Consider the following 14,433-nt stretch of genomic DNA (forward strand, 5'->3'; position numbering starts at 1 on the left):
TGTTTGTGGCAGTATTGTGTGTGTGTGTGGTTTTGTTAAATGGATTCAGCATTGAAATGTTTACAATATATCTCATTGCTTTTTATGTAAACATCCTATGTAGATAATAAATGAGAAAACAGTATTGTGAATTAAGTTCAATGGGCATGTTCGTTGATAGAAACCCTTTCCAACAAAAATATTTGCATTTATAAAGTAGTTTTTGTTTATCTAGACCCATATTAATCTTGCAATCAATAAAACGCTTAACCAGTTCTTGTTTTAACAAATATTTGGTCAGGATGTGTCAAGGAAGTGTCACTCACTGTACAAACAACTAAATAAGCATGCTCATCCTCTTTATAAACGTCATAGCCCTCTTGTACCTTATATACATTTCGAGATATGATTATTCTCTAAACATGGTTAATCATTTGACACTTTTGACGTCTGGCTGGGAAACATGTTCTGTAAAGTTCCAATTGCGACGATATATGTTCCGGGATCTGACGTTCCACTTCATCATATCAGCACGGCTGCGTGTCCCTCCATATCGTTGATGTCCACGTATTCGACTAGCCAACGTGTCGTGGAAGGGTAGCTATTCTAATATACGGCCTTAATTCATTGGTGTGTTCAAAGTGAGTGCACTTTTATGTCTAAGGGGGTGATTCTTATCTAACTACTTGAATCCATTTATTGTATCGATTCACTTCCGGAATATTTGGAGCTCGGCTTGACCACACGTTTTGACCTTATTTTTTAAACAACAAATTGTATTATATTTTTCCCACGAATTGATTGCAAAATTAGGGCTTTGATAATTGAATGCTTATGTTGCTTGATTTCGTTGAGTGACTTCGGATTTGTTTAGTGATAGTGATGGAGATATTTGTGTTTTGTTCGATTTATGTAAACAATCACACAGGCATATTTACACGGTCCGTTCATTAGCTACAGAATTATATATACTAGTAATGCAATAAGCATTTATCAACAGTCTTGGTTAGCTCGGCGGTTATGATTACGAGCTGCTATGTGCGGAGCATTTACCAATTTATATCGTCTTATTTATCAATTTCGGATCTCTTTATTAACTTTGTAATTTTATTTGCCTTTATCGAACAACCAATATTTGTAGAAAGTATTTGTCGAAACAGCTTAATTTTCTGAAAAGCTTTATTTGAAGCAATTCGTTTGAAAAGCCTTTATCGAAACAGGTCGATGGGAAGCCTTTATCGGAGCGATTCGTCGGAAAGTCTTCATCGAAGCAGTTCGTTGAAAAGTCTTTATAGAAGCAATGAGCTGGCAACCTTTATCGAATAAATTCGTTGGAAAGTATTCATCAAAAGCCTTAATCGAAGCAATTCGTTGGAAAGGCTTTATTGAAGCAATTCGTTGGAAAGCCTTTATCGAAGCTATTCGTTGGAAAGGCTTTATCGAAGCAATTCATTGGGAGCCTTTATCGAAGCAAAATTGTTTAAACTTAAGGTATAGATAAATATGATCATAAGTGATACATGAAAATGAAAGTAATTGCCCTGCATATGCCACCTATTTATTTTATTGAATAAAATTTCAGTAAATTTAGATGGAATCTTTTGTTTGTAGCAGTATTATGCTTTTTATGAAGCAGTTCGTTGGAAAGCCTTTATAGGAGCAGTTCGTTGGGAAGCCTTCATCGAAGCAAAACTGTTGATATCTAATAAAAAGGTAAAGACAAATATGATCATGAGTGATATGTCAAAATGAAAACTGAATGAAATAATGTAGAAAAAGAGCGCAGACATAAAACAAATTGAAGAGTGAATATTTGCTAATTTCATTTAGGTTAGAAGTATGCAAAGACATTGAGTATGTAATTCTAGGATAAAAGCAACAGAAGTGGTAGAAGCAATGGTAGTGATTGGTGTGGTCCGCGTGGTGGTCTCAGGCAGATGCTACAGTTGTGATTGTTGTAGTTATCGTGTAGGTCTCAGACAGATGCTACAGTTGTGATCATTGTTGTTTGCGTTGTGATCTCAGACAGATGCAACAGTTGTTACTGGAGTTGTCCGCATGGTGGTCTCTGGATCCTCATCAAACATGTTATCGACAGTTGCAACGTGTCGCATAAGGATTGCGAAGAATAAAGCAGTAATCAGTAGAATAATGATCAGAAACAAAACGAACAGAAAAGTGTCAAGCTGTTCAAGGAAATCTTTCCAAGTGTAAGGCTCATCTTCGGGATCTTGTTTACCGGTCTCGATGTAGTGTTCAATGGGACTTACCTTGTTGACTTTCGACCAACGAAGTTTGCGGAGACATGTGATAGGACACTGCTTGGAGCCAATGACTGAGACCAGTTTAGCTTGAATAACTGTGTAGAAAACCGCAACGACACTTAGACAGAGCAATGCGACAATTAACAGGATAAAGAACGATATCTGCAAAGAGTTATGGGGCAGAGAGTCACTGATCATCGTAAAGAAGATTCCGTATGATAAGAACATTGTTACCGAGAAAGACCCTTTCTCACCCGAATTTATAGGCACGAGAAAGACACAGATGTTTAAGAAAGCTAACATCATTAGAGGAGTAATCAACGTAAACGCCGCAAAGTTGGCACGTCTCTGAAGGCGGAACTCCACGTCTATGTACCAGTTATTTTTCTTTACGTATCGCTTGCGGGAAGCTCCAACGATAATCCAGGAGGGGTTTTCTGAGTACTCAGACATGTCGGTACCGAGATAATGATCTAGTTCTACGGTGTCCACCGTCTCATCTGCAGCGTAATACGTAACCGTGCAGGTTTGGTCGTCAAACGGAAAGTACTGTATATCGACGTCACACACAACCCTGAAACATGAAAACTTATTAGTAAAAGGTCAATCGACTAGCAGACAAACCAGGAAAACACAAGTAAACAAGCAAGAAATTCGTTAATGTGTTTGATGAAAAATAGCAGGCAAGCAGGCAGGCAGACAGGCAGAAAGACAGGATCGATTAATGTCACACGCCTGTTAATTTCTAAGCAAAATATGATATGCATCAGAATTTAAATACTATAGTCAATTTGATAAAAAGCATATTACAAGGAAAATATAGAAACACCAAAAAAGAGATAAGAAAATTGTTTCAGAAGTAGAAATGATATATATCGAATACTAAAAAGTAATGAATATTTACCTAAAAACAAAGAAGAAAAGTATGGATTTGGGAGGCAAATTTCATATATTACTTTATAATCGTAAAGAAATCATATATAGAGAAATGCTTGGTAAATAAATATACTTATACCTTTTGTTATAAATATTTCGTTTGCGTATTTATTAATTGAACCAACGTGTACATACTTCTAATAAAAATCGTTTGATGAACTCTATCCTGATATTGTAATACACAGGCTTTATGATGACAAAGTGGATTTCATCTTCTTTATTGTTCGAGTTACACAAGGTACATTGACGATCGGCAATATCAATACGGCCATATCGGCATGTTTTCTTGTATTTTATGTGGCGACAATCTTATCTGACACAAATCCATTCTAATTTCCTTAGTAAAACATCTAGATAGATTCAATTTCCAAGTTTTTCTAAAGTTATTTTAATGTATATAAGGTATCAGTATTTGTAACGTTTTTATATTATGCCAGTTTAGATACAACGAACACTCTTCTTTAAAACACAATTTTGAAACTATTTAAATTAACAAGAGTTTTCCACACATACAATAAACCATGCATGTTTCTATATAAACACATCAACTCACGAATATGTTGATTCCGGTACCCACTGGACAATACCGTTCCAAGAAACCATTAGAACGTCCGTTTTGGGATTTCCCACGTCGCCATGTCCGTGAAAGGACTGAAATAAGAAAAAAATAATTTAGATAGCAGGAGAATGTTTACTCAATCTTACAAAACTCGAGGATTCTTGCCATAGAGTAAGGTCGATCTATCAAAGATTAACATTTATAATTGAAATTAGTAGATTTTACAAATAACGGGCGAATAAGGTCCTAGATTGCTCACCCCATGTTTACAATTTCGAATTGTTCAAACTTTTTCCATAACCGTTTTATGAAAGCACCCGTGTTTGTCGCGATTGTGTATTTTTACCAGTCCACATCCAGTGAAATGTTATTGCTGTATAAAAATTATATCTTTAATTGTAATGCAATACAAAGAAAATATTGAAATACTTTTTTACAACTGTCAAAATTGTCGACATTGCAATGATTAAGTATCACAAATAAAAAGTGGATGACAGATTTACAGCCAATGACATGCAAAGAAACGACACATTTGCAAAAGCAAAACGTTTGATATAGTTTCAAAATTCAGAAAGTGGGTCTTAACATCAATATTCGACCAAAGACAATAGAGAAATTAGTTCACAGAATTTTGTAGTTGTTTTTTTATTGATGTAGCTTCAACAAATAAGGTAGGTTAAAAGATACCATTCAGTGTCATTAAAGGACAATATCGAAAAATGTGTTTGGAAAAGTGTGCACATTGTCCAGATTTCAATGTTGGAGCTTCAAAAAAAAGAGTACGGCTCAAATTGTTATGATAAAGGTCACGTGGTGAAGATAAGACTTAAACTAGGTTTGACACGAATATGCATGCTATTTGCGTTAAAACGTTCAAGTTAATTTCCTGTAAACACTTGAAAATGAATTGAAAATTGGATTCTGACCCATTAGAGGGTGTGTATGTGTATTTTTACTCGCACTCAGATAATGCCCATTTGGCAAGTGCTCCGATGAGATTGTTAGTCAGATCAGGTCTTCGTGCACAGACAGAATGTAGCCTTGGTAAGAGCCGGCCTGGTTCTTTAACGTGCACTGTTGTAAAGCAAAGTTTTATTGGACATCAAAGACGAGACCAACTTTTGAAAAGTTGTTGCGTGTATTTATTGTACAACGACACTGCAGAACTATGGCCGAGGGGTTTTGATGCGTTTCAACAAAGGGGTAAATATCCATTATTGTTGTTGATAGTAGTTTAGCTTTCAAAAACGGAAAACATAAAAAAATTGGACCCATTTGGAAATATATTGAATCAATAGCACTTTGCATACACCTATAAATAGTAGGAAAAAAACGAAATATAATGGAACTTTCAGTTAAAACTTTGCTTTCATGACACATACATTTGTCATAGAGTGCATGACCCATTTACCAGTAGCACTATTATTTAGAAGAACCGAATAATATCGAATTACTATTCGCGATTATACCTGCAAAACAGTTTTCACTTTTTACACAATCTAATTGAGGTTATTTCAGTGATGCAGGATTTCAAAGTTTATCGATTATCAAATTGTTATAGTAAATAAATCGATTATCGGGCTTGTCTCATCGTTTTCTCTGTTTTCTTTTATTAAGTTGAAATAATTCCGTCAGGTAAAATTAAATTCATACAAAACACTTTACAGTAATAGAATGGAAACTACTGGAACAAGCCCAGTAGCCGAAACATAACAATTACCCGTTTGAGAGACCCAAAGGCCAAGGTTACAATTAACAAACACTTAACTGGACACCGTAGCGTCACACTACTACAAACACTGGTAGCATGTTTATTTAAATGTAACTATTATCAACAATTACTTAACTGGACAAATGAGTGTCACTTGACTACAAGGACATGTACTATATTTTTTTAAGTATGTCTATTAATAAACTTTGGAGGTACCGGCTTAGAAGGGTAAGCGAAACATAAGATTACTGGTGGTTTAGAGTAGTTTGGTTTATGGCAAATAATGACAAGCATGAGCATTGAATTAGCCGAAGAAAATAGAATGTATACAAATTGGATAAAATTCATATCAATGATATCGATTTTACAAAATTGAGATGTAACCAGAAATGGTTTTCAGTCTCGCTTCTTAAAGTCCAAGAGTTCATTACCACAACGGCGGAATACAAAGCGGGAACCAGGTATATACCACGATTTTATATCTTAGTTCATCTAAAAAAACTTTAAATTTCACCGCAAAACATCACGAGGAGCGATGTTAATAGAAAATGCAGGCGCGAACAAACAGAGCATACGATATCCCGATAAAGACACAATTTATTTCGGCAAATTCAAAGAATGTAGAATGGAGACGTCGCTATTAAAAACATGAAAGCTTCAGAAATAAAACAAAATGCTGCGTAAATATCTGGTATAGCTACTGGCAGCCAGTTGGGGTAAAATGGTATCCGGAATAGCCTCCTGGTTACTATACATTGCGCAGCTAAGCGGTCAAATGCGAAATGAAATCCTGAAATACACGCGTGCGATGCGGCTTTGAACATGAGAATTTTTGCTTATATTCCGCAATCTTTCATATTCACCTATGGCATTGGCCGGGCACCGAGCGACTCACAATCTGCATTCTGCGTCAGGCAAGCAAGAAGACCAGTTAAAACTTTACCCGTGAGTCTAGTTTTAAAGACAATTGGCCGATTGTTATTAAAGTTAACGTCATCGCTATTAACATTTAAAGATGAAATATTTCATGATAAGCTCATATATCGAGGTAAGTCTTCACATATGTATTAAGAAATAGTTTAACATCATTATAATCAACTTACATGCAATACATCTAAAAACATAGGATTGGAAAACAAGCGTCATAAAGTCCTGTCCTGTGACAGATTTACATAAGAGTTGAAATTGCATGGCGTATGGCGTTAAGCGATAACATTAAAGTAAAAAGACATGTGCCTATTTTAAAAAAATACCATAGCAGATAGATAAAGATAAACAATTACAGCTGAAACTTCTGTGTCAAATCTTGTTAAGAATACAACATAAACAAAGTGTATCAATTAAACAAAGAAACTTTAACTAGGAATAGAACTAAAATAACATAATATTGGCGTCATAGTCCTTAACATACCTTAGAAATGACAATGTTTGGGGTCCAGAGTTCTGTAGTAGCAAGCCTTACGTGGTCAATATACTGGATTAAACCGTGGACGCCAGATCATCTGTTTGTCAGGCCAACGAATTCGAAAGTAACCAAGCATCGAAAATCTTTGCTTGGAAGTGTCAAATTCTATCACAGAAAGAGGAACAAACTTTGTATTAACATAAACAGGCTTTGTTTGATTCTGAATCGGTCGTATTCTTGTATCATAATTAGTCAAGAGTCTTGAATACATCCACTTCGCTTCTTCGAACTTTGCGAGACGACCTATCTTTGTGGTAAATGAATCAGCTGTTGTTGGGTAGATAGATGTTGTTTGCCCGAGATTTGTGTGAGTTGTTGTTTTGCCATGGGTGCTGCTAAAGTCTGTTGACATTTCATCTAGGCTTGAATGTTTTTGTTCCGGTAGCTCTTCGAAACTAGAAATAGAGGACCCGTCTTCAAAAGGCTGGATATCAAATGGCATATAGTCGTAGAGGAACGGTATATCTGCTGATGGATCGGTGATTGGTCGAGTTGTCAAAGTTGAAGTGGAATAGGTTCGTGACGCTTTCTCGATGATATCATATGTTGTACTTTCCTCTGTCATTTCATCATTGTAATATGTGTAATAATATTTGTATTCGGATGTCGTTTCTTTCACATAGTCGTATTATTATCGGATGGCACAATAGCTGGTAGCCCTTACACAAACGTCGGGGAAGTTGTTGAAGTTGAAGTTGTAAAAAAGTGTCCGGATGTCGATTGAAGGTCCCGTGTACTGTTTGTGGACTCACGGGAACTTGTCTCTGAAGCTTGCACACTGAGTGTAGTTTTATTAGTTCCAGTTTCGATTGCGCTCATTTGCCCGTTTTCTTTAGTAGCTTTTGTAGTCAACCAATTTCGCAAATCATCCGATACGGAATAGTCCTCATAATAATCATATAATTCAGGAACCAGTTGGACTTCTACAACTGGGGCTTGATCGGTCTGTTTCATAATGCAATAATCACACTATGCCATAAACATACATGAAACCAGCACTTTTGTTAGAGGGACCATTTTTTTCTCCTGATTTAATAACAAGCATCTATCAAATTAAAGTTTTACATCGCTAATATGTTCCAAGAATATAAGCAATCGTTTTGTAGAAGATCGCGTTCTAATAATAGAGGGACCATTTTTTTCCTGAATAAATAAAAAGTATCTTTTAAATTAAAGCTTTAAATCGTGTATATATTCAAAGAATATAAGCAATCATTTTGTAGAAGATCGCGTCTTTGTAAATGAAAAAAAAAATCCTCTGTTCAGAAATAATCTTTATCCGACTATCACAGTGATGTCAGTTGCGTCTAATGGGTATTTAAGTTTTACTGTGCAGGTCTTGTGTATTATCTATTCAACTTGAATGCCAATAGGATTATGCATATTATTTAAACAAACTGATACTTAAATAAAACATGCATAAGTGGAAGCCGTTTTTTGAGTCACATATCGAGTTATTCTTAAAACAATATATATTGGTCGTGATTTTCATTGGTTATCGAGGGATTGGTTTTAATCGTTGATTGGCTCTTTGAGCTTTAATTTCTCAAATGGATAACGAACAAAAGTAACATATAAACAGGACAGTTTACTTAAAGAGTTAAAATTTCCTTTTCTTCCTTTCGACTATCAATATATTTCCAAACTTTGAAAGCAGTTTTTTTTTTATAAATGGAGCTTATTTGATATGAGAAATTAAAAAAAAACAACATCAAAGTTTAAATTTCCTTCTTTTCAACTTCATATTCATTTCTAAAGTTTGAAAGCAGTTTTTTAATGGAACTCATTTTATTTAACAAATAAAAAAAGAAAAAAGAAAAACTGAGTTTGTAGGAAACGAAATACCCACCCGCATAAAAATAATACTCTGTTACAAATTCAAATATATATTGTTTTAAAACTCTGCGGCCAGCAGCGTGAAGAATATCAATACGATTCTTAATCAAGGTACGAACTTATCCCGCAACTTCATGTTTAGGTAACTGGTGACCGAAATGACATTCTTACATGTTTATAAGCGTTATCTAAGTACAGTAGATTATTAATATGTCATAAGTGTACCAAACTCAAACAAAGGCATTCTAGGCATATAAAGATTCTAAATTCATTCTACTTACAAATTTAAAAAAGGGAATGAAAAAAAACATGATGCAAACAAATGATCTCAAACTCAACATTTTGGTAGAAACACCCGTTAAAAGGATGACAATATGACACTGGAAATTCAACATTATGGAAGCATCACACGTTAAAATGATATCAATAGTATATCGGAAACTCAACATTATGGTAGTAACACCCGTTAAAATAATATCAAAACTAAACATTATGGTAGCACCTCTCGTTCAAAGGATACCAATAGTACTTGAAAACGCAACATCATGATAGCAACGCCATTTCAAAGGATACCAACAGTACTTGAAAACGCAACATCATGATAGGAACACCAGTTCAAAGGATGACAATAGTACTTGGAAAAGCAACACCATGATAGCAACGACATTTCAAAGGATGACAATAGGACTTGGAAACGCAACATCATGAGAGCATAGCCAGTTCAAAGGATACCAATAATACTTGGATACGCACGATCATAATAGCACCGCCAGTTCAAATGATTTCAATAGTACTTGGAAACGCAACATCATGATAACAACGCCATTTCAAAGGATGACAATAGTACTTGGAAACGCAACATTGTGATAACAACGCCAGTTAAATTTGATGGCAATAGTACTTGGAAACGCAGCATCATTATAGCAACGCCAGTTCAAAGGATACCAGTAGTACTTAGAAAGGCAACATCATGATAGCACCACCCGTTCAATGGATGACAATAGTACTTTGGAACGCAACATTTTGATAACAACGCCAGTTAAATTTGATGGCAATTGTACATGGAAACACAACATCATGATAGTAACGCCAGTTCAAATGATGGCAATAGTACATTGGAAACTAAACATTATGTCAACAACACCAGTTTGAATGATACTAATAGTACATAATAAAATTAACATCATGGTATAAACAGTAGTTCTCATGGTAGCAACACTCGTTCAAAGGATACCAAACTCAGCATCATGGTAGCATCATCCGTTCAAAGTATACCAATAGTACATTTGAAAATCAACATTATGGTAGCAACACCCATTTGAATGATACCAATAGTACATTGAAAAATCACCATCATGGTAGAAACATCCGTTCAAAGTATACCAATAGTACATTGAAAATCAACATTATGGTAGCAACAACCGTTTGAATGATACCAATAGTACATTGAAAATCAACATTATGGTAGCAACACCCGTTTGAATGATACCAATAGTACATTAAAAACTCAACATCATGGTAGCAACACCCATTTGAATGATACCAATAGTACATTGAAAATCAACATTATGGTAGCAACACCCGTTTGAATGATACCAATAGTACATTGAAAACTCAACATCATGGTAGCAACACCCGTTTGAATGATACCAATAGTACATTTAAAACTCAACATCATGGTAGCAACACCCGTTTGAATGATACCAATAGTACATTGAAAATCAACATTATGGTAGCAACACCCGTTTGAATGATACCAATAGTACATTTGAAATTTAACCTTATGGTAGCAACACCCGTTTGAATGATACCTATAGTACATTGGAAACTCAACATCATGGTAGCAACACCCGTTTGAATAATACCAATAGTACATTGAAAACTCAACATCATGGTAGCAACTCCCGTTTGAATGATACCAATAGTACATTGAAAATCAACATTATGGTAGCAACACCCGTTTGAATGATACCAATAGTACATTTGAAATTTAACATTATGGTAGCAACACCCGTTTGAATGATACCAATAGTACATTGAAAATCAACATTATGGTAGCAACACCCGTTTGAATGATACCAATAGTACATTGGAAACTCAACATCATGGTAGCACCACCCGTTCAAAGGATACACATAGATTTATGGAAACTCAACATCATGGTAGTAACACCCATTCAAAGATTACACATAGATTAATGGAAACTCAACATCATGGTAGTAACACCCATTCAAAGATTACACATAGATTAATGGAAACTCAACATCATGGTTGCAACACCCATTCAAAGATTACACATAGATTAATGGAAACTCAACATCATGGTAGTAACACCCATGAAAAGATTACACATAGATTAATGGAAACCCAACATCATGGTTGCAACACCCATTCAAAGATTACACATAGATTAATGGAAACTCAACATCATGGTTGCAACACCCATTCAAAGAATACACATAGTATAATGGAAACTCAACATCATGGTTGCAACACCCATTCAAAGATTACACATAGATTAATGGAAACTCAACATCATGGTTGCAACACCCATTCAAAGAATACACATAGTATAATGGAAACTTATCATCATGGTAGTAACACCCATTCAAAGAATACACATAGATTAATGGAAACTTAACATCATGGTTGCAACACCCATTCAAAGAATATACATAGTGTATTGGAAACTCAACATCATGGTTGCAACACCCATTCAAAGAATACACATAGTATAATGGAAATTCAGCATCATGGTTGCAACACCCATTCTAAGAATACACATAGTGTATTGGAAACTCAACATTCTGCTAAATGGAAACACTGGGGCAAATTATGTAAAATTGGATACTTTATCCGTAGGTTATCTTTGGTTATTTGCACATGCAAGTAATTTAATTGGTAAAAAGCATTCGTTTGATAAATATTGACCAATCAATAAACATTTTGGATAACTTTGACCAAACCAAACGTTAACCAGTTTTATAAAATTGGCTAATATATAACTTGTTTGCGGTTCGGATGGATGGTTATGGATGGAGATCAAACAAAGCCCCCACCAACTGATAGTCCTTAGAATACTAAAATATGTTCAGGGTCCTTCGGGATCATCAGAGGCAGTGGCGGATCCAGGAAGATGCTACCTGGGATTGGGGGCACAACAGTAAAACCCGCTAAACACTTTTTTCTCTGTGGTTTTGAAAAGACACTATAATTAAGATCGATAATGCGTTTCAAACCATCATCCAAGAATGCTTTTATACATGTTATGAAGTGGACATACGTATTTTCATACTCTTTTTGTGTACATTACCATATATAAATATTATCGTTGCAATTGTTCGGGAATCAATTTAAGGTTTTAATAAGGTGATTTAGGGTTCAATTGCCGGCCAACTGGGGAGGGGGAGGGCACGGTTCCTTTTGCCCTCTTGCTAGCCACTAAGCCACTAAGATGGGTGGAATTCCCGCACCACTTTCGTATCGAATACGTGCGCATCTTGATAGTCTTCAAAGCAATAACATTTATTTATAAATAAATAAAATAATTTATTATATTAATTTCCAATTACATACTGAATTGCAACTTGAGACCGTATTTCTCATTTATTGTATCTGTGGCCTTGACCCGTGTACCTTTAAACAACAACTTGGTGAAGGTTAAGGCTACTGGGATTATTCCGGCGGTTTCCATTGGTAAAATCATTATAAGATTACAATAATCAAGTTGTTTTTTTCTGAATAAATGCAATTAGTACCGTTAAGTCCATAGGATCGTCTTATGCAAAAGACGGTGAGCTCATTGTGGTAGTACCAATAATTAACATATGGATTATCAACTTTTAACTCAATTTCTTACTTTTACTGAACATATCAAGGTGGTAGCCCCGACCTTTACTTAGACGGTACTAAGATATTTATTCAATGTGTTCTTTTCTTTACTGAATACGCATTTTATGTCATTTTGGATACAACCTACATTTGCAGCTAATTAAATTGCAGATAAGCAATGATTAAGTTCTAAGCTGAGTCATTAAGAATTTCAACTTTCGCGGGTGTTTAAGGTCCCCCAACCACCCCTCACCTGATACACACTCCCTGCGTCAGAGTTTGCGATGAGAATGTGTCAGTCAATGAGGTTGTATTCTAACTCAGTTCGACTCTGCTAATTATTGATCATTAAAATTTTAATTTATGTCATCTTACTATTACATTCTACACAGTTTTTCGTATTTTTTTACGTGATGTGCAAGGTACTGATAGTTGGAAACACCTTTTGTGACAACTGACTTTCAATTGTAAATATTCAACATTTTCTTTTACCTTCTCCCCCAAAAACAATCCCTTTTTAGATAAAGTTATTTGAACAACAAACCTTTTGAATGACAATATTTGGAGTCCAGATATCTGCAGAGGCGAATTTAACCGTGTTTATGTACTTATAAAATTTTGGTCGCCACACCATCTGCTCGTCGGTCCAACGAATTCGAAAGTAGCCCAGCATCGAAAACCTTTGCTCGTAAGTGTCGAAGTCAATCAACGAAAGCGGTACAAACTTTGTATTCACATATACTGGATGTGTTTGATTCTGGATCGGTCTTATTCTGCGATCATAGTTATTAAGCAACTTTTTATAAAATAATTTAGCAACGTCAAATTTATTCAGAGGAACTTTTTTTAAGTTGGATGCAATGACTTCAGTTGCTGGTGTATTTGTCGGGGATGTCGTTTCTTCATCTTGACGGATGGTAGAGCTTACAGACGAATTTGGTAAAGCTGTCACTTTGTCATCTAAAGCGTTAATAAAGCTCAATGGTGTATTTGGAGACAGTGTCGTTTTTTCAACTATGCTGTGGGTATAGCTTGCAGGCGTATTTGGCGGAATGGTAGTTTTCCCCCCCATAGGTTGGGTAGAGCTTTGAGGCGTTCTGCTTGCAGACGTACTTGGCGAGGATGTCATTGTCTCGACTGAACCGTGGGTAGTGATTGAAGACGTACTTGGCGAGGATGTCATAGTCTCGACTGAACCGTGGGTAGTGCTTGAAGACGTAAATAGCGAGGATGTCATAGTCTCGACTGAACCGTGGGTGGTGATTGAAGACGTAAATAGCGAGGATGTCATTGTCTCCACTGATCTCTGGGTAGAGCTTGGTTGCGTATTTTGTGTGTTTTGCGGAGTTTTAGTGAAATAACCTGTTGACATCTCCCCGAGAATGCTAAGTGGTGTACTATCTTTTGTCTCCTCGTAATAGTAATATCCATAGTTGTTTGTCCCGTCGTTACTGTTATCGATATAGTAGTATTCGTGCGCAATCACAGGTGTTATTGGCTCCGTTGTTCCAGCTGATCCTTCAACGAAATTACCTAACCATGAGATAACAAAACACAAACCAAACATTTTTGTTAATTGAACCATAATTCCTCTAAATTTTTAACAAGAAACTATAACCGTTCATATGTATATTCGTAGAAAAATAAAAACGTTTACATATTCATAGAGAACATGTATTAGCCATCGTTTTCAATACAATGAAGCTCGTAAAAACACACCAACAATCCTTCTGTTCTAAATAACCGATTACTTTGCAAAATCTCCAGTAAACTAGAAAAGCGTTTCCCACTTGTGTCTGATGGGCGTGAACAATTTACTGTTCAATTGTTGTTGATTACTTAGTCCACAAAA

The 14,433-nt window shown here is 35.5% G+C and overlaps 1 protein-coding gene across 1 annotated transcript; it reads right to left on the minus strand.

Moving 5' to 3' along the window:
• Positions 1–2,000: 2,000 nt before the first annotated feature.
• On the minus strand, positions 2,001–14,148 carry LOC128246379 (neuronal acetylcholine receptor subunit alpha-2-like). Its single transcript, XM_052964562.1, has 3 exons — positions 13,126–14,148; positions 3,733–3,830; positions 2,001–2,817 (listed from the first exon to the last, which is right to left on the minus strand). Exons 1-3 carry the CDS (start codon positions 14,146–14,148, stop codon positions 2,001–2,003), a joined length of 1,938 nt encoding a protein of 645 aa, XP_052820522.1.
• Positions 14,149–14,433: the final 285 nt, after the last annotated feature.

Source organism: Mya arenaria, chromosome 9, assembly GCF_026914265.1.
Source record: "Mya arenaria isolate MELC-2E11 chromosome 9, ASM2691426v1".
In the NCBI taxonomy this organism is placed as follows: Eukaryota; Metazoa; Mollusca; class Bivalvia; order Myida; family Myidae; genus Mya; species Mya arenaria.